Raw genomic sequence first — 17,530 nt, forward strand, 5'->3', positions numbered from 1 at the left:
TTTCACACTGTGGGAACCTTTTTATAGCTCTTTAAATTATTTCTATGCACTGCCTACACTTCTTATAGGATTTTTGCTTTCCACCCTCGCTTCATAGTTGGAATGTAATTGGAACAAAAACTTGCACATGGTAATCAGCCTGGACAATAAAAATTCACTCAAAAGAATCAAACTGAACAGCAAAACCACAGGGTATGAAAAAAGTACCCAGAAAAACAAGAAAAAGAAACATTAGATGAATTTTTTCCCATTTTGTCTTAATCTTTGTTAAATAAAATCTCTGATGTGTTTCTGATTAATTTCTAGTTAGATTTAAATAACTTTGTAAATTCAATGCAAACCAGATCAAGTTTCTATTATATCCTGATCCATAAAACCTTCTATTTCCCTGGTGACTAAAATGTTTTGAAAGATTATTGTACAGTTTTATCTGGGAGTGGGAGAAAAAAAATCAAAATTTTCATTGCATCAAGATGCGAACATTCATAATTCTGACCCAAATAACCCCATTAACATAAATCACTTGGAAAAGATTCATGCTTTATGCATGATGTGTGAAGTTGGAAGAAAATCTTTTGAAACAAGGGGTGCTATGTTACAGTTTTCAACTGGAACGTGAAAATAAAAAAGCTGATATATCCTCCGATCATAAACCGCAAAGCTAGTGATGCAATTACATCATTAATCGATTTAGAGTCGCACCTTGTCTTTCTGAATTGTAATCGAATCAATTTGCCAAGTGCCCAAATATTCCCAGCTCCAAATTTACCTGAATGTTTTGTTTTCATAGAAAAAACTGGAGCAGCTTCTTGTTAAGTTCCCGCCTGAAGAAGTGGAGTCCAAAAGGTGGCAGAAGATCGCTGATGAGCTCGGCAATCGAACGGCCAAACAGGTGACACCCACGTTAGAAAGCAGAAAAACATCAAAATAATTGTAAAACTGTTAGTAACTGCCTTACCACTGGTAGTATTTGTGTTTTTTTATCTTTTCTAATGGACAACAAGTCCTAGGGTGAAACTTGTTAATAGGCGGAGCTGCTGATACCTGCAGGTGTTTGAGCTCCGTTATTTCAAGCAGCTGTTCCTCTGCTGGAAGTGATTAATGAATCAGATTTCCTCCTGAAACATCCCAGGTCGCCAGCAGGGTTCAAAAGTATTTCATCAAACTGACAAAAGCTGGTATCCCTGTGCCTGGAAGAACCCCCAACCTCTGCATGTACACTAAAAAGGTAACTGCCACTCATCTGCCAAACCCTTCAACTATATAAAGTAACACTGATACTCAAATAAAAGCTAAGAAATGTTTTCAATTGTACTGGCTGGGAGCCCAACTCTTTGTTTTCTAATTTCCAGTGTTTCTTTCCTCCTTTTTTCATTTGCTTTTATTGTGTTTTCTCTTTTTATCCAAGTAAGCACATTTTTGCTGCCTTCATTTGCTATAAATGTTCTAACAATGCAGGAAGACTGAATCCTTCTCAGTTCAGGGTGCAATTTTTATGGTTTTGGGCACAAGATCAATAAAACCTGATCAATCTGTGTCCAAACAATCTAATGAAACTATTTTATTATCTGACACACTAATCCTAACTTATAATTATGTCTGTAAATAGGAAAAACAAAGCAGAAAACTGTAAAACTAAACTGAGTAGGAGATAGCAAACATGTTTGTCCAGCATTTAACATTTTTCGTAACTTTTTTCGCACTAGAAAGATTTTCTCATTCTGTGATTTCTCTTTATTTTGGACTTTTTCTGTGTTGTGGTAATTTTAAGCACATTTTTTCAAAACATTTTCCCACATTTTCAAAGTAAGTCATGCAGTAAATACAGATGAATAGAGAGGATGCCTTTAATTATTACATTTATTTGAATGGAAACCCTCTTTATCTTTGAAGGGCTTTTTTTGAGAGTTAATTTATAATCGGTTCAATCTGCTGTGGAGGAAAATCCCGGGGCATTAACGGAGGTCCAACTTTGAATTAATCTGAGGAAATACAGCAGCTAATCCAATGAAAGATAATCCGTTTTCCACTTGCAGTTGTGCTCACAACTAAATAACAAGACTATGTAAATATTGGTGATCTGCCTTAAACTATAATATAAATACCAGATGTTGTTATTTCAGTGCATCCTTAGAAATGGAGTAACAGTTTCTGCACAGATGAAAGCAAAATTTTCAACCCTCAAACAATGAATTCAAGCCCCAGAACTCCGTGAAGCACAGTGGTGTAAGCATCATGATATGGGATGTCTCATACTATGATGATGGGCCTATTTGTCACATGTAGGGGATTATAGATCAGTTTAAAAAGGAAATTCCCTTGAAATGGCTGTTTTTAAATAAGATTTTAAAACCCCAAATACTCCTGAAAATGAGCTTTTTTGTTGGATTTATTTAAAATATTCCGTTTCTGATGTAAAACAAAGAAATGCAGAGCAATAGAGAAATGTAATCCAATTGTCTTGGACTGAAATAGCTGTTCAAAGGTGCATAAAGCTATTCGACTTGATGAGGCTGTACATTTTTTAAATTTATACAATAACAGTTGGAATTTAAGACTTTTTTAATCATATTTTGTCTTGGGATACAGCATGCAGTGTTCTCAGTGCATTTGCCTGCATGCTAACTAAATCTGTCGCAAGAATTTACTCACTTTTGTAAACACACTGGTTACCTTAAACACAAGTATATAACTTAAATATATGTATTTAAGTTTGAGCTTAAAAGTTATAGATATTAAAGGGTTTTCTTAAAGCTTCATATTTGGATACCAGAGCCATTTTTTCCCCTCTTGTCGCTAACTGTTATAAACTATTAACATTTAACATGCAAACTTTGGTTTGTAGAGTCTTTGACTGGCAATATAGAGTGTTAGTCTTACTGAGCTAAATTTAACTGTAAATTTAAAAAAAATCAAATGTTTGTTCTTCTATGTATAAAATTGTAAAATAAAATATTAGAAATTAAAGCCAAATCTTGTTTAACAGAGTGGTTTACTTTCAGTCTTTCAGTTAGGTCTGTATAATATTGTAATTTCCAGATTTGTTTGTACAACAGCTTGTTTTCTAAGCTCAAAGGGAAGTATTATACAAAAATAACAACATTTCTGCTGCTTCTAAAAATTAATTGCTTAAAAATAAAACACCCAGCCGTTTTTGGCATTAAGTTAATGTATATTGTGTCTTGAAAATGACAAAAAACTCAAGAACTTCTGGAATGTAACTGGTGCTGCACCGTTACCTAGCAACCCCAGAGAGGCCCTGCCCGCTACCTAGCAACCCAAGCTGAATTCCAGGACATTTGGCCAGCTGGTTTCAAATTCAAATTCAAAAAACTTTATTAATCCCAAAGGGAAGTTAAATTCAATTCAATTAAATGAAATTTCTTTGCTTATCATCCAGAAACCTGATGATTATTCTGTGTTTTAATTTTGCTATCCCCTCATTTTGACTCATCACTATCGATCCCTGTCAAAGGCAAAACACTGCAGTGTGTGAAAGCGAGCGTGTTTTGCTGAGGCTCAGAAAGCTTTCCTTTGTTTGTAACCGTCTCTGGTTTCCCTGCAGGCCTCCAGTAAGAGACAGCATCACCTAAACAAGCATCTGTACCGGCCGTCCACCTTCCTGACCTCCTACGAGCCTCCAGTCTACATGGAGGATGAGGACGAGCGCGCGGCGTTTTACCACAGCGTGCAGGACCCTTCTGCTGATGATTCGGTCAGTCAGAGCAACTTTCTTAAGGAGTTATTGACTGTCGTTTTATATTCCGATATTTTAGTTTAAAAATGAATGTGTGTAGACTGGCGTACGTAGCGTATACCACCATATGGCAGGAAAAAAACAATAAAAATAAGTAATACATAAAATATTAATAGGTACTCCAATTAATTACTTGTATGCTATTTATTAATATTTAAATCAATATTTGATATTGAATCAAATGGTGACCCAAAGAATCAAAATTCTCTAAGATTATTTGATTGAAACTAATTAAATAGCTTTAAATGTCATCTGCAAACACACTTTGATCTTTCCTACTTTCTCAAGAAATACATATTTTATTATGGGGAAAATATCTCTTTAAAATGTTAAAAATACCTCCAAGAAAAGGGTAAAAAGTCAGTTTCCATGCTTTTGGAGCCCTGGAACCTTTCTTTTTTTTGCAGATCAATTTAAAATTGAGCGAAATTGCATCAATTTTCTTCCACTTCCTTATTCTTTCTCCACTTTGACACCATTGCAATCAGCGAAACATTCGATTCTTTCTCATTTTGCTTCCAATCACGACTTTTTGCTGTTGACAATAACCGAGAGCAGTGCAGGGAAGCTGAGCCAGCTCTGCGTTTCTCCTCTGTTTGAACTACATGGCTCCTGATGCTCGATGTTATCAAAGCTCTGACATTTCCTCTGGCCCTTTGATGGCTCTAACCTTTAAGAAAAACTGGTTCCCCAAGGCCTGCTGGTAACACAGATGGTTTTCTCCCATCTCCATGTTAAAGAAGGGAATTATTTCATATTAAAGGCAGATATGGTGGCAGCAGAGATCGGCAAGGAATAATAATAAAGATTGGATTTTGTCTACAACAGAGTATTAGGGCCAGGTGAAGAAAAAAACATTAAACTACAAGAGCAAAGTCAAAATATTGCGAGAAAAAAGTCATAAAAGAAGTCAAAATACTACCAGAAGAAAGCCGTAATATTATCAGAGTAAAGACATAACATTACCTGAAAAAAGATGCAATATAATGACAATAAATTTGTAATATTACAAGAAAAAAAGTTGTACAAGAAGCAAGTAATATTATTGCCAGAATAAAGTTATATTATAACAGAATTAAGTCGGAATATTATTAGAATAAAGTTGTAGTATTATGATAATAAAGCCGTAATATTACCAGAATAATTGTATGACAATTAAGTTGAAATAATACGAGAATAAACTCAATACGTAATGAAAATAAACTCATAACAACAGAAAAAAATCAGCATATCACGAGAATAAATAATATCAGAATAAAGTCGTAACAATACCAAAAAAAATACAGCTTTTTGTTGTATAATTACCTTATTTTTAGGTTATTATAAACTCATAATTATCTAAATAAAGTTGCAATAATACAAGACTAAAGTCATAATTTTACCAGAATAAAGTAGTAATTTTAAGTATAAAGTCTTAACGTCTTAAAGTCTTAACAAAAAAAAGTCATTACAGTCCAAGAATAAACTTATAATATCATCAAAGTAGAAATGATATAATCAAAAGTCGTAATATTAGGAAAATTAAGTAGTAATTTTATGAGAACTTGTACATAAAAAATAATAAAGGAAAATTAGAAATGTTGAGCATCTTGTGAAGTTATGCTTTGGTAAAAGTTTTACAAATAAGAAAATAGTTCATCTTTTAACACATCAACATCAAATTATTAAGATACTAAATATTTTCATTTTAACTGTATTGAAGCCTCGTTAAAATAAATTTAATCACTTTCTTCTGGTAATATTACGTCTTTATTCTACTAATGTGACCTTATTGTCATAATATTGTGGAAAAGATACAAGCACTTTGAACTGCTATGTTCCTGAAAATGTACTATATACGTAAATACATTATCTTACTTTAGTCTTGTAATTTTCAAAAATAAAAAATAAAAACCTTTTGTCCAATACTCGTACTTGCTTGATGCTTATTCAGGCCAAATCTTCTCATCGTAAACATTTTCTTTGTTTACCTTTGGCTCAAGGACAATCTGTGCGTGACGCAGCTCTGCTGCCTTAACAATAAAAATATCTGCTCCTATTTATGTTGCTCATGTTCAGCAAAAATCAGAGCCGTCAATACTTACTGTAGAAAAAACGAGGAGAACATAACCATCGTACTGCGGTTTCTGTGTCATCTGGAGGTCTTTTGTTTGTGCTTTACCAGCTCCGACTCCACCCAGCTCTTATTTTTGTTTTGTTTACATCGACAATCTCAGGATGAGGAGAGCGTTCCTGTGGAGCTGAGGAACCTACAAGAGTACAAAGAGCTTTTACAGCTGAAGAGATTGAAAAAACAGAAACTCCAGGAGATTCGAGAGGATAACGCCGGGGTGCAGCACATGGGTTACAAGGTGACGCATTTCTGCACATACAACAACTTCCTGCTGCATGCTGCACAGCGTGCCGGCACTGCCTGGCCCTCTTCCACATTTTGTCACATTTTAAACACAAACCTGCGTGAGTTTTATTAGGACTTTTTGTAATAAACCTACAGAAATTGCATAAGTTGAAAATTAGGGGGAAGAAAACATGGTTGTAAAATCTGATATGTTTGAAGACTTATTTATGATGGCGTATTAGAGCAATTGTAGATGGGGAAAAAAGGAGCAAATTTCTGCCAAAAAACTAAGAAATTTTGAGATCAATCTCAGAAATTTTCTAGAAAAAAATATGAAAGTTTCTGAGCTTTGAAAGTTGAAATATTTCTAGAAAAAAAAACTCAGAAATTTTTACATTAATCTCAGAAATTTTCTAGAACAAGATGTGGAAATTTTTTAACTGGAAAATCAACTTTTGACACTGAAGAAATTTTCGTAAGTTGAACATTTTTAACTTTTGAAACCTCAGAAATTTCCCCGTTTTTTTCCAGAACATTTCTGAGATTAATTTCTGAGGTATTTTTCTCACATTGGCGACTATTTATATTAATAAATAGCACATATTTTTCAAGGAGTGTGATTAACTTTTAAGGCAGATGTTGAAAACCTCCCAAAAATATGTGCACTTGCTGCAGATCAATAGGAAAAAAAAAAATCCAGATTATGTTTTTATATGAGACATTTTCAAGCATAAATTCTGCAGCAGAGCAGAATATTCAGCTTACTAACATCTGCAGTTAGTAGTTCTTTCATAGACATATGTGAAGTAATGCAGAGGAAACATGAAACATCCAAACCTGTTTGTGGTAAATTTGTGACTTTTGATTACAAATTTTGGTCTCTTGAACGCCTTTGCTTTGGGACTGATGTAAAATGGAGTCTTATAATGTTTATAATTTAGTTTAACTCCAAAATGTTTCACTATGTACAGAGTTTTTAAGGCAGAATGATATAAATAATGCAAAAGGAGGAGCAGCTAACTCGATAATTAACAAAATAGGCAGACGACGACAAATACACAGCTTTTGATTTGCATTGGGAGGAAAACTGGTGCATCACGCAGCTAATCGCTTAATAAACTACTGATTATGGACTCGTATGCAGAGTAGTCTAGTCTGAAAACACAACGGAAAATGGCTGCTTTTCAAAATTACTTGGATTGTTAGCAGGAAACACAGAAGGGAGACTTTTGCACACTTATTAGAAATTAGCACACTTAAAAATATCGTGTTGAATCAACTCCATTTTACATCAAGAACTGTAAATGGAAATTTAAAGAACTGGTCCTTTATTATAAAATAACTGTTTCTTTTTATTATTTTTTATAAATTGAAACAACATATTTAAGATGGAGGATTTTTGTGGGGAAAAGGGAAAAACTGTTTGTGTGAGTAACGCACGTTAGGGGGAATTTTGTTAAGCTGTGGTTGGTTTCATCCTGATGGTTTTGCATCTTTTTTGTCTCGTGCTGTGCAGTGCGACGTGTGCGGCATGGACCCCATCCAGGGGGTCCGTTGGCACTGTCAGGACTGTCCTCCAGAAAACTCGGTCGATTTCTGCTCCAACTGCTCAGACTGGTGAGAACCTTTTTAGCTAAATATACCTCAGAGAGGATTCTGGGGGTTTTGTCAGTTTATTTGTATAGCACATTTCAGCAACAAGGCAATTCAAAGTGCTTTACATCATAAAAACACAAAAATATAAAGTCATAAAAGACAGCACACAGTTAACAATTTAGAAAACGTTACATTTTTGTGTATCAGATTAACTACAGAGTTGCAAGAAAAGCTTAAAAAACTGAGTTGATAAGAAAATATATTTTCTTTATTTATATTCTATTTATATTTTTGAAGAACGTCTATAAACAAACTAAAAGGAAATTTAAAAAATAAGATTTTTTAGTCATCAAACGGTTTTATTTTTTTTAAAAAGTAGTTGAACAGTTGCAAAATGCTGTTTCCTTACACAGAATTTAATGATAATCTGTCAAACCGTCCAAATATTTAAAGAGCACTCACCCTAAGTTTAGCAAAACTCTCATATGGAAATGTGACTGCATTGTATAAAAGCCTTAATATTGTCCACTTTAAGATATGTCAATATCAATTTATTCTATGGCATTTAGATTTTTTATTTAATTGTAACATATTTTTTTCTAGATAATTAATTTTGTCTTTTATTGTTTTAGAATATTTTTAAATTTATACTATTTATGTTATTTTTGTTTGGTATTTTTATTTTATTTATTTTACCTTACTTTTTTTGGTAGTATTTATATTAAATGCAGCACCGCTTCAAAGATCCTGCAGAAATACAACCCGTCACTTTGTTTTGGATCTACTGGATTTTCTTTTGATTTGCTGTTGAAAAGTGACAAATATTTACAAGTTGTAGAAGAATTAGTCAACTTTCTTGTGTTAATCAAGCAGAAAAATAAACATGTCTTAAAAAATTGTTGTAACTTTTATTTAACCAGGAAATGAAAAACTCATTGATATTAAAAATCTCATTTACAAAAGTGTCCTGGGCTATACATCAGCAAAACAAGATAAAAACAAGACAGTTTTGACCTTTTTAAGTCATTTAATTTATAACAAGACGTTTTCCCATGTCCGGAGTGAAATAATCTGCCAGTGGAACTAGAACAATTTCACCAATACTAAGGAATTATTTACTGAAAACAAGCCCCCACAGGCAAGGAGGGGAACAGTTTTTTTAAATTAGTTTGATTCTTTTGACATAGTACAGTGTGAAAGAGCAGCTCAAATCGCGTTCGGTGTGAACGCAGCATTAGATTCATACTATCATCTTTTGTCTTCCAGCTTATTCAAGACAGAGACCCATAAACCTGACCACCACCTGGAAGCGGTGTATCAGCCAGACACCTTTCTGGACAGGGACTATTGCCTGCCGCAGAGCGCGGGCTACAACTACCTGGACCCTAATTACTTCCCCGCCAACAGATGACAGAGTCCCAGGCGCCGCTAGCTCCAAGTTGTCTCTCTCTCTCTCTCGCCACAAGTCCTGCAGGCTACTCTGTGCATGGCTCCATCCTGTAAGCCCAAGATTACCGCTGAGCCGGGGCGGCGGGGTTAGAGTTAGAGCAGACCTCGGCTCTGATGCTGGTTGCCCAGCAACGTCTCAGCCAGGTTATTCAGAAACTGTATTTTTAAAAAACAAACAAACAAAAGCGAGAAGGCACACGACATTCCTGAGCTCCTCCCCTGACGTTTCCAGTTTTCTCCTCCATGCTGCTTTCATACTGGAAAATTGAGTGATTGGTCTGGCGAAGCGCCACCTAGTGGAGACACTTGGGGGTTGTTTTCGTGTGCATGTGGTTTCCCCAAGAATGAAGAATACTTAAAAAAAAGAAAAAGAAAAAAAGGTTGAAAACTTGGAGCATTTCTGCAGACCTCACTGGGTTTCCCAACACACACACAGACACACACCCCTTCATCCGTTTCCTTTTGCTCTCTTCACTAAAACTAACTAGGAAACACTACAACACGGAGAGCGACTTCATTATTTTTCTTTGAAGGCAGGCGAATGATGTTGAAAACCACACAAAGCTGTGTTTTATTTTTCTTTTGCCTCCTCCTCCCTCATCGTGTGCCGTTGTTGATCATGTTGAGTGTTCAAGTATATGGTAAAAAGTGAAAAGTAGCCACCGCTAGTTGCTGTGTGCCATTAAAAAATAAAAACAGACAAAAAAGATGTTTTTTTTTTTTTTTCTTGTTTATCTTTTTTTTTTCTTCCCCTCGCGCTTCGGGCAGATGGAGAAACCCTGAAAGCTGACCACATTTTCTCCATCGCCCTGTTATCGAATCCCATCGGTAAGCCTCTAGATCTCTTAATTTCACCACCCACTTTAAAAGGTCCATTTAAAAAGATTGTATTTTTATTAATCTATTTAAAATATGAATAATTGAGGTAGTGGTTGGTGCCTCTGCGACCCACAGAGTTTTATATACATAGATTTCGTTGTGCTTGAGTAGATGCCATTTTGTATGGTTTTTTTGTCTTCTTTCCCTCACCACCTTTCCCCCTGCTTCAGTATCTGTGTATAACAGTCTGTTCTTATGTAAAAAAAAATTAATAATGTAAAAAAAATGCTAGAGGAGAACCGTGGAAATAAAAGTAAGTGAAAAATGCTTCTATGTCTGTGGCATTTATTTTATTATTTGATTGACAGAAATCAACGACGGAGCGTTGGGTCATGCTAAGAAAAATAAATAAATAAAATCACGAGAAAAAAGTGATGTTATGAGAAGAAAGTCCTAAAACTACAAGAATAAAGTTGTAAAATGATGAGAATAAAATATTTAATTGTTCTATAATTATTTAAAAATAAAACAAAAATACTTTATTCTTAATTAATTATATGATATTTATGACATATTGTATAATAGATAATATGAATAATATTCACATCATGAATAATATATGTATGAAGTCACAATATTATAATGTCATATTGTGATGTCTCGAAAATGCCATTCTTGTAAAATTGACTTTATTCTCATACTATGACTTTATTCTTAACAAAATTGGACTTTTCTCGTTATTCTTGTAAAATTGATTTTATTCTTGAAATATTCATTTATTCTCATTTTGACTTTATTGTATTATTTTGACTTGGTTCTTTTACAACTTTAGTCTTACAAAGTGATTTTATTCTTGTAACAGCTCTGTTACTTCAGTTTTGATTTATTCTCAGAAAAATTTAATACATATTTTTTGCTTTATCGTAAGATGGAAGCATTAAATCCCTAAATGCCCAGCTTTCAATCTAGACCAGACAGATTTACAAAAGCAAATGAGTTGGATTAGGAGTGCTTGCTTGCATCTGATTGTGTCATCCAAGACATGTTACTGTAGAATATCATTTCTGTATCTGGATATTTAGCTGTTAACATGTGATAGCAGGCATACAGCAACAGTCATAAGTCAGAGGCCTCTTTAGATTTGCTGCATCATTGACTGCTACTGGAGCTCTTTCCTGCTCAAAGCATCATTATCCACAATGACCCTTTGAAGATACTTGGATGAAATGGATTACAATGTTTGATTTCTCAAACAGAAATTAGTCAGTACTTTTGAACAGACTTGAATTACTAACTAGTAAAATGTTAATATACATTAAAATGACAACAAATTTGTTTTCTATCAAATTTTGCAGTAGTACCAAGCATGTTAGGGTAGATTTCCAGACAAGATGAGGACATTCAAAGGTTGTGGGATTGATTCCCACCAGAGTTGTAGCATTATGCCTTTCTTAAACAAAGTGAATCACACATACAGGGAATATTATAGTATTGGCACACAGGGATCTGTTGTGCAATGAATACAACGTTGGACATCTGGAAAGAATGCAGGACTCTGTTTCTTCAAAACCCCGGCATAGTGAAAAGCTTCTAAGTATTTCCCAGTTTCAACTACCTGAAAAAAGTCAGTAGCCTTATTGAAGCTTAAAATCAATATCTAACAATATTTAAAAATTTCACAGTGTCAACTAGTAATATCCTAATAAAATCCTCAAGTGTCACATACTTAGTCAATAAATTCTGCTTATTCTACTAACCTAATAAGAGAAAGTCTGTAGTGGTATTGAAACTCTCCCATGACCAAGGGCTCTGTGGCGCAATGGATAGCACATTGGACTCCTAGTCAGAATGAAGTCATTCGAAGGTTCTGGGTTCAAGTCCCACTGGAGTCGTTGCATTATGCAATTCTCACATATTAATAAAATCCCCACCTGTGGCACACATTTTCAGGAAATTTATTCTGCTGACCAAATTAAAGAAAGTCTATAGTGGTATTGAAACTCTCTCATTACCAAGGGCTCTGTGGCGCAATGGATAGCGCATTGGACTCCTAATCAGAATGAAGTGATTCAAAGGTTGTGGGTTCAAGTCCCACCAGAGTCGTTGCATTATGCAATTCTCACATATTAATAAAATCCTCACCTGTGGCACACATTTTCAGGAAGTTTATTCTGCTGACCAAATTAAAGAAAGCTTATAGTGGTATTGAAACTCTTCAATTACCAAGGGCTCTGTGGTGCAATGGATAGTGCATTGCACTCCTAGTCAGAATGAAGTGATTCAAAGGTTGTGGGTTCAAGTCCCACCAGAGTCGTTGCATTATGCAATTCTCATATTAAAATCCTCACCTGTTGCACAGGTGTTATGGAAATTCTATTTGTTCTTCTTAACTAATAAAAAAAGTCTGTAGTTGTATTGGAACTCTCCCATTACCAAGGGCTCTGTGGCGCAATGGATAGCGCATTGGACTTCTAGACAGGTTGAAGTCATTCAAAGGTTGTGGGTTCGAGTCCCACTAGAGTCATACCATTATGCAATTCTAACATATTAATAAAATCCTCACCTGTCGCACACATTTCCGGAAATTCATTCTACTGACCTAATTAAGGTCTTGAAACTCTCCCTTTAACAAGGGCTCTGTGGCGCAATGGATAGCGCATTGGACTTCTAGACAGGTTGAAGTGATTCAAAGGTTGTGGGTTCAAGTCCCACTGGAGTCATTGCATTATGCAATTCTCACATATTAATAAAATCCCCACCTGTGGCACACATTTTCAGGAGATTTATTCTGCTGACCAAATTAAAGAAAGCTTATAGTGGTATTGAAACTCTACAATTACCAAGGGCTCTGTGGCGCAATGGATAGCGCATTGGACTTCTAGACAGGTTGAAGTGATTCAAAGGTTGTGGGTTCGAGTCCCACTAGAGTCATACCATTTTGCAATTCTCACATATTAATAAAATCCCCACCTGTGGCACACATTTTCAGGAAATTTATTCTGCTGACCAAATTATAGAAAGTCTATAGTGGTATTGAAACTCTATGACCACCTAGGGCTCTGTGGCGCAATGGATAGCGCATTGGACTCCTCGTCAGAATGAAGTGATTCAAAGGTTGTGGGTTCAAGTCCCACCAAAGTCGTTGCATTATGCAATCCTCACCTGTGGCACACATTTTCAGGAAATTTGTTCTGCTGACCAAATTAAAGAAAGTCTATAGTGGTGTTGAAACTCTATCATGATCAAGGGCTCTGTGGCGCAATGGATAGCACATTGGACTCCTAGGCAGAATGAAGTGATTCAAAGGTTGTGGGTTCAAGTCCCACCAGAGTCGTTGCATTATGCAATTCTCACATATTAAAATCCTCACCTGTAGCACAGGTGTTCCGGAAATTCTATTTGTTCTTCTTAACTAATAAAAGAAAGTCTGTAGTAGTATTGAAACTCTCCCATTAACAAGGGCTCTGTGGCGCAATGGATAGCGCATTGGACTCCTAGTCAGAATGAAGTGATTCAAAGGTTGTGGGTTCAAGTCCCACCAGAGTCGTTGCATTATGCAATTCTCATATTAAAATCCTCACATGTTGCACAGGTGTTCCGGAAATTCTATTTGTTCTTCTTAACTAATAAAAAAAAGTCTGTAGTAGTATTGGAACTCTCCCATTACCAAGGGGTCTGTGGCGCAATGGATAGCGCATTGGACTTCTAGACAGGTTGAAGTGATTCAAAGGTTGTGGGTTCGAGTCCCGCTAGAGTCGTAGCATTATGCATTTCCAACATATTAATAAAATCCTAACCTGTCGCACACATTTTCAGGAAGTTTATTCTGCTGACCATATTAAAAAAAGTCTATAGTGGTATTGAAATTCTATCATGACCAAGGGCTCTGTGGCGCAATGGATAGTGCATTGGACTCCTAGTCAGAATGAAGTGATTCAAAGGTTGTGGGTTCAAGTCCCACCAGAGTTGTTGCATTATGCAATTCTCACATATTAATAAAATCCTCACCTGTGGCACACATTTTCAGGAAATTTATTCTGCTGACCAAATTAAAGAAAGTCTATAGTGGTATTGAAACTCTACAATTACCAAGGGCTCTGTGGCGCAATGGATAGCGCATTGGACTCCTAGTCAGAATGAAGTGATTCAAAGGTTGTGAGTTCAAGTCCCACCAGAGTCGCTGCATTATGCAATTCTCACATATTAAAATCCTCACCTGTCTCACAGGTGTTCCGGAAATTCTATTTGTTCTTCTTAACTAATAAAAGAAAGTCTGTAGTAGTATTGAAACTCTCTCATTACCCAGGGCTCTGTGGCGCAATGGATAGCGCATTGGACTTCTAGACAGGTTGAAGTGATTCAAAGGTTGTGGGTTCGAGTCCCACTAGGGTAGTTGCATTATGCAAATCTAACATATTAATAAAATCCTCACCTGTCGCACAGGTGTTCCGGAAATTCTGTTCTTCTTAACTACTAGAAGAAACTCTGTAGTAGTATTGAAACTCTTCCATTAACAAGGGCTCTGTGGCGCAATGGATAGCGCATTGGACTCCTAGTCAGAATGAAGTGATTCAAAGGTTGTGGGTTCAAGTCCCACCAGAGTCGTTGCATTATGCAATTCTCATATTAAAATCCTCACATGTTGCACATGTATTATGGAAATTCTATTTGTTCTTCTTAACTAATAAAAAAAAGTCTGTAGTAGTATTGGAACTCTCCCATTACCAAGGGCTCTGTGGCGCAATGGATAGCGCATTGGACTTCTAGACAGGTTGAAGTGATTCAAAGGTTGTGGGTTCGAGTCCCACTAGAGTCATACCATTTTGCAATTCTCACATATTAATAAAATCCCCACCTGTGGCACACATTTTCAGGAAATTTATTGTGCTGACCAAATTATAGAAAGTCTATAGTGGTATTGAAACTCTATCAGCACCAAGGGCTCTGTGGCGCAATGGATAGCGCATTGGACTCCTAGTCAGAATGAAGTGATTCGAAGGTTGTGGGTTCAAGTCCCACCAAAGTCGTTGCATTATGCAATTCTCATATTAAAATCCTCACCTGTTGCACAGGTGTTATGGAAATTCTATTTGTTCTTCTTAACTAATAAAAAAAGTCTGTAGTAGTATCGGAACTCTCCCATTACCAAGGGCTCTGTGGCGCAATGGATAGCGCATTGGACTTCTAGACAGGTTGAAGTGATTCAAAGGTTGTGGGTTCGAGTCCCACTAGAGTCATACCATTATGCAATTCTAACATATTAATAAAATCCTCACCTGTCGCACACATTTCCGGAAATTCATTCTACTGACCTAATTAAGGTCTTGAAACTCTCCCTTTAACAAGGGCTCTGTGGCGCAATGGATAGCGCATTGGACTTCTAGACAGGTTGAAGTGATTCAAAGGTTGTGGGTTCAAGTCCCACTGGAGTCATTGCATTATGCAATTCTCACATATTAATAAAATCCCCACCTGTGGCACACATTTTCAGGAGATTTATTCTGCTGACCAAATTAAAGAAAGCTTATAGTGGTATTGAAACTCTACGATTACCAAGGGCTCTGTGGCGCAATGGATAGCGCATTGGACTTCTAGACAGGTTGAAGTGATTCAAAGGTTGTGGGTTCGAGTCCCACTAGGGTCGTTGCATTATGCAAATCTAACATATTAATAAAATCCTCATCTGTTGCACAGGTCTTCCGGAAATTCTTTTCTTCTTAACTACTAAAAGAAACTCTGTAGTAGTATTGAAACTCTTCATTTAACAAGGGCTCTGTGGCGCAATGGATAGCGCATTGGACTCCTAGTCAGAATGAAGTGATTCAAAGGTTGTGGGTTCCAGTCCCACCAGATTCATTGCATTACGCAATTCTAACATATCAATAAAATCCTCACCTGTCGCACAGGTGTTCTGGAAATTGTATTATTTCTTCTTAACTAATAAAAGAAAGTCTGTAGTAGTATTGAAACTCTCTCATTACCAAGGGCTCTGTGGCGCAATGGATAGCGTATTGGACTTCTAGACATGTTGAAGTGATTCAAAGGTTGTGGGTTCGAGTCCCACTAGAGTCATACACTTATGCAATTCTAACATATCAATAAAATCCTCACCTGTCGCACACATTTTCCGGAAAGTCCTTCCACTGACCTAATTAAAGAAAGTCTGTAGTAGTATTGAAACTCTCCCATTAACAAGTGCTGTGTGGCGCAATGGATAGGGCATCGGACTCCTAGTCCGAATGAAGTCATTCAGAGGTTGTGGGTTCAAGTCCCACCAGAGTCGTTGCTTTATGCAATACTCACATATTAAAATCCTCACCTGTAGCACAGGTGTTCCGGAAATTCTATTTGTTCTGCTTAACTATTAAAAAAAGTCTGTAATAGTATTGAAACTCTATCAGGACCAAGGGCTCTGTGGCGCAATGGATAGCGCGTTGGACATCAAGACAGGTTCAAGTGATTTAAAGGTTGTGGGTTCAAGTCCCACTACTGTTGTAGCATTATGTAATTCTAACATATTAATAAAATCCTCACCTGTGGCACACATTTTCATGAAATTTATTCTGCTGACCAAATTAAAGAAAGTCTATAGTGGTATTGAAACTCTATAATGACCAAGGGCTCTGTGGCGCAATGGATGGCGCATTGGACTCCTAGTCAGAATGAAGTGATTCAAAGGTTGTGGGTTCAAGTCCCACCAGAGTCGCTGCATTATGCAATTCTCACATATTAAAATCTTCACCTCTAGCACAGGTGTTCCGGAAATTCTATTTGTTCTACTTAACTAATAAAAGAAAGTCTGTAGTAGTATTGAAACTCTCCAATTAACAAGGGCTCTGTGGCGCAATGGATAGCGCATTGGACTCCTAGTCAGAATGAAGTGATTCAAAGGTTGTGGGTTCAAGTCCCACCAGAGTCGTTGCATTATGCAATTCTCACATATTAATAAAATCCTCACCTGTGGCACACATTTTCAGGAAGTTTATTCTGCTGACCAAATTAAAGAAAGCTTATAGTGGTATTGAAACTCTTCAATTACCAAGGGCTCTGTGGCGCAATGGATAGCGCATTCGACTCCTAGTCAGAATGAAGTCATTCAAAGGTAGTGGGTTCAAGTCCCACCAGAGTGTTTGCATTGTGCAATTCTCACATATTAATAAAATCCTCACCTGTGGCACACATTTTCAGGAAGTTTATTCTGCTGACCAAATTAAAGAAAGTCTATAGTGGTATTGAAACTCTACCATTACCAAGGGCTCTGTGGCGCAATGGATAGCGCATTGGACTCCTAGTCAGAATGAAGTGATTCAAAGGTTGTGGGTTCAAGTCCCACCAGAGTCGTTGCATTATGCAATCCTCACCTGTGGCACACATTTTCAGGAAATTTATTCTGCTGACCAAATTAAAGAAAGTCTATAGTGGTATTGAAACTCTACAATTACCAAGGGCTCTGTGGCGCAATGGATGGCGCATTGGACTCCTAGTCAGAATGAAGTGATTCAAAGGTTTTGGGTTCAAGTCCCACCAGAGTCGCTGCATTATGCAATTCTCACATATTAAAATCTTCACCT

At 36.4% G+C, this 17,530-nt stretch overlaps 1 protein-coding gene and 22 non-coding genes across 25 annotated transcripts in view; all 23 read left to right on the plus strand.

The window, feature by feature from the left end:
* zzz3 (zinc finger, ZZ-type containing 3) overlaps nucleotides 1-10,286 on the plus strand; it is a 30,594-nt gene extending 20,308 nt beyond the window's left edge. For all 3 annotated transcript variants that reach the window (XM_032564951.1, XM_032564949.1, XM_032564950.1), the window contains 6 exons: nucleotides 791-892; nucleotides 1,133-1,228; nucleotides 3,566-3,715; nucleotides 5,974-6,108; nucleotides 7,612-7,712; nucleotides 8,958-10,286. In XM_032564951.1, the coding sequence (XP_032420842.1) occupies nucleotides 791-892; nucleotides 1,133-1,228; nucleotides 3,566-3,715; nucleotides 5,974-6,108; nucleotides 7,612-7,712; nucleotides 8,958-9,102 (729 nt within the window). In that variant the 3' untranslated portion in view covers nucleotides 9,103-10,286. The remainder of the gene's footprint in view (nucleotides 1-790; nucleotides 893-1,132; nucleotides 1,229-3,565; nucleotides 3,716-5,973; nucleotides 6,109-7,611; nucleotides 7,713-8,957) is intronic.
* Nucleotides 10,287-11,975: 1,689 nt separating this feature from the next.
* Nucleotides 11,976-12,062, plus strand: trnar-ccu (transfer RNA arginine (anticodon CCU)). The gene is given in 2 exon segments: nucleotides 11,976-12,012; nucleotides 12,027-12,062. It is a non-coding gene; the product is annotated as a tRNA-Arg (tRNA).
* Nucleotides 12,063-12,396: 334 nt separating this feature from the next.
* On the plus strand, nucleotides 12,397-12,483 carry trnar-ucu (transfer RNA arginine (anticodon UCU)). Its single transcript is given in 2 exon segments — nucleotides 12,397-12,433; nucleotides 12,448-12,483. It is a non-coding gene; the product is annotated as a tRNA-Arg (tRNA).
* A 109-nt stretch (nucleotides 12,484-12,592) lies between these two features.
* trnar-ucu (transfer RNA arginine (anticodon UCU)) lies at nucleotides 12,593-12,679 on the plus strand. Its single transcript is given in 2 exon segments — nucleotides 12,593-12,629; nucleotides 12,644-12,679. It is a non-coding gene; the product is annotated as a tRNA-Arg (tRNA).
* A 124-nt stretch (nucleotides 12,680-12,803) lies between these two features.
* Nucleotides 12,804-12,890, plus strand: trnar-ucu (transfer RNA arginine (anticodon UCU)). Its single transcript is given in 2 exon segments — nucleotides 12,804-12,840; nucleotides 12,855-12,890. It is a non-coding gene; the product is annotated as a tRNA-Arg (tRNA).
* A 124-nt stretch (nucleotides 12,891-13,014) lies between these two features.
* Nucleotides 13,015-13,101, plus strand: trnar-ccu (transfer RNA arginine (anticodon CCU)). The gene is given in 2 exon segments: nucleotides 13,015-13,051; nucleotides 13,066-13,101. It is a non-coding gene; the product is annotated as a tRNA-Arg (tRNA).
* A 105-nt stretch (nucleotides 13,102-13,206) lies between these two features.
* Nucleotides 13,207-13,293, plus strand: trnar-ccu (transfer RNA arginine (anticodon CCU)). The gene is given in 2 exon segments: nucleotides 13,207-13,243; nucleotides 13,258-13,293. It is a non-coding gene; the product is annotated as a tRNA-Arg (tRNA).
* Nucleotides 13,294-13,419: 126 nt separating this feature from the next.
* On the plus strand, nucleotides 13,420-13,506 carry trnar-ccu (transfer RNA arginine (anticodon CCU)). The gene is given in 2 exon segments: nucleotides 13,420-13,456; nucleotides 13,471-13,506. It is a non-coding gene; the product is annotated as a tRNA-Arg (tRNA).
* A 124-nt stretch (nucleotides 13,507-13,630) lies between these two features.
* trnar-ucu (transfer RNA arginine (anticodon UCU)) lies at nucleotides 13,631-13,717 on the plus strand. The gene is given in 2 exon segments: nucleotides 13,631-13,667; nucleotides 13,682-13,717. It is a non-coding gene; the product is annotated as a tRNA-Arg (tRNA).
* Nucleotides 13,718-13,841: 124 nt separating this feature from the next.
* trnar-ccu (transfer RNA arginine (anticodon CCU)) lies at nucleotides 13,842-13,928 on the plus strand. Its single transcript is given in 2 exon segments — nucleotides 13,842-13,878; nucleotides 13,893-13,928. It is a non-coding gene; the product is annotated as a tRNA-Arg (tRNA).
* A 124-nt stretch (nucleotides 13,929-14,052) lies between these two features.
* On the plus strand, nucleotides 14,053-14,139 carry trnar-ccu (transfer RNA arginine (anticodon CCU)). The gene is given in 2 exon segments: nucleotides 14,053-14,089; nucleotides 14,104-14,139. It is a non-coding gene; the product is annotated as a tRNA-Arg (tRNA).
* Nucleotides 14,140-14,265: 126 nt separating this feature from the next.
* On the plus strand, nucleotides 14,266-14,352 carry trnar-ucu (transfer RNA arginine (anticodon UCU)). The gene is given in 2 exon segments: nucleotides 14,266-14,302; nucleotides 14,317-14,352. It is a non-coding gene; the product is annotated as a tRNA-Arg (tRNA).
* A 125-nt stretch (nucleotides 14,353-14,477) lies between these two features.
* On the plus strand, nucleotides 14,478-14,564 carry trnar-ccu (transfer RNA arginine (anticodon CCU)). The gene is given in 2 exon segments: nucleotides 14,478-14,514; nucleotides 14,529-14,564. It is a non-coding gene; the product is annotated as a tRNA-Arg (tRNA).
* Nucleotides 14,565-14,688: 124 nt separating this feature from the next.
* trnar-ucu (transfer RNA arginine (anticodon UCU)) lies at nucleotides 14,689-14,775 on the plus strand. The gene is given in 2 exon segments: nucleotides 14,689-14,725; nucleotides 14,740-14,775. It is a non-coding gene; the product is annotated as a tRNA-Arg (tRNA).
* Nucleotides 14,776-14,899: 124 nt separating this feature from the next.
* trnar-ccu (transfer RNA arginine (anticodon CCU)) lies at nucleotides 14,900-14,986 on the plus strand. Its single transcript is given in 2 exon segments — nucleotides 14,900-14,936; nucleotides 14,951-14,986. It is a non-coding gene; the product is annotated as a tRNA-Arg (tRNA).
* Nucleotides 14,987-15,109: 123 nt separating this feature from the next.
* trnar-ucu (transfer RNA arginine (anticodon UCU)) lies at nucleotides 15,110-15,196 on the plus strand. Its single transcript is given in 2 exon segments — nucleotides 15,110-15,146; nucleotides 15,161-15,196. It is a non-coding gene; the product is annotated as a tRNA-Arg (tRNA).
* A 109-nt stretch (nucleotides 15,197-15,305) lies between these two features.
* Nucleotides 15,306-15,392, plus strand: trnar-ucu (transfer RNA arginine (anticodon UCU)). Its single transcript is given in 2 exon segments — nucleotides 15,306-15,342; nucleotides 15,357-15,392. It is a non-coding gene; the product is annotated as a tRNA-Arg (tRNA).
* Nucleotides 15,393-15,516: 124 nt separating this feature from the next.
* trnar-ucu (transfer RNA arginine (anticodon UCU)) lies at nucleotides 15,517-15,603 on the plus strand. The gene is given in 2 exon segments: nucleotides 15,517-15,553; nucleotides 15,568-15,603. It is a non-coding gene; the product is annotated as a tRNA-Arg (tRNA).
* Nucleotides 15,604-15,728: 125 nt separating this feature from the next.
* Nucleotides 15,729-15,815, plus strand: trnar-ccu (transfer RNA arginine (anticodon CCU)). Its single transcript is given in 2 exon segments — nucleotides 15,729-15,765; nucleotides 15,780-15,815. It is a non-coding gene; the product is annotated as a tRNA-Arg (tRNA).
* A 129-nt stretch (nucleotides 15,816-15,944) lies between these two features.
* On the plus strand, nucleotides 15,945-16,031 carry trnar-ucu (transfer RNA arginine (anticodon UCU)). Its single transcript is given in 2 exon segments — nucleotides 15,945-15,981; nucleotides 15,996-16,031. It is a non-coding gene; the product is annotated as a tRNA-Arg (tRNA).
* A 547-nt stretch (nucleotides 16,032-16,578) lies between these two features.
* Nucleotides 16,579-16,665, plus strand: trnar-ccu (transfer RNA arginine (anticodon CCU)). Its single transcript is given in 2 exon segments — nucleotides 16,579-16,615; nucleotides 16,630-16,665. It is a non-coding gene; the product is annotated as a tRNA-Arg (tRNA).
* A 126-nt stretch (nucleotides 16,666-16,791) lies between these two features.
* Nucleotides 16,792-16,878, plus strand: trnar-ccu (transfer RNA arginine (anticodon CCU)). Its single transcript is given in 2 exon segments — nucleotides 16,792-16,828; nucleotides 16,843-16,878. It is a non-coding gene; the product is annotated as a tRNA-Arg (tRNA).
* A 335-nt stretch (nucleotides 16,879-17,213) lies between these two features.
* On the plus strand, nucleotides 17,214-17,300 carry trnar-ccu (transfer RNA arginine (anticodon CCU)). Its single transcript is given in 2 exon segments — nucleotides 17,214-17,250; nucleotides 17,265-17,300. It is a non-coding gene; the product is annotated as a tRNA-Arg (tRNA).
* The last annotated feature ends 230 nt before the right edge of the window (nucleotides 17,301-17,530 follow it).

This window comes from Xiphophorus hellerii, chromosome 6 (assembly GCF_003331165.1).
Source record: "Xiphophorus hellerii strain 12219 chromosome 6, Xiphophorus_hellerii-4.1, whole genome shotgun sequence".
In the NCBI taxonomy this organism is placed as follows: domain Eukaryota; kingdom Metazoa; phylum Chordata; class Actinopteri; order Cyprinodontiformes; family Poeciliidae; genus Xiphophorus; species Xiphophorus hellerii.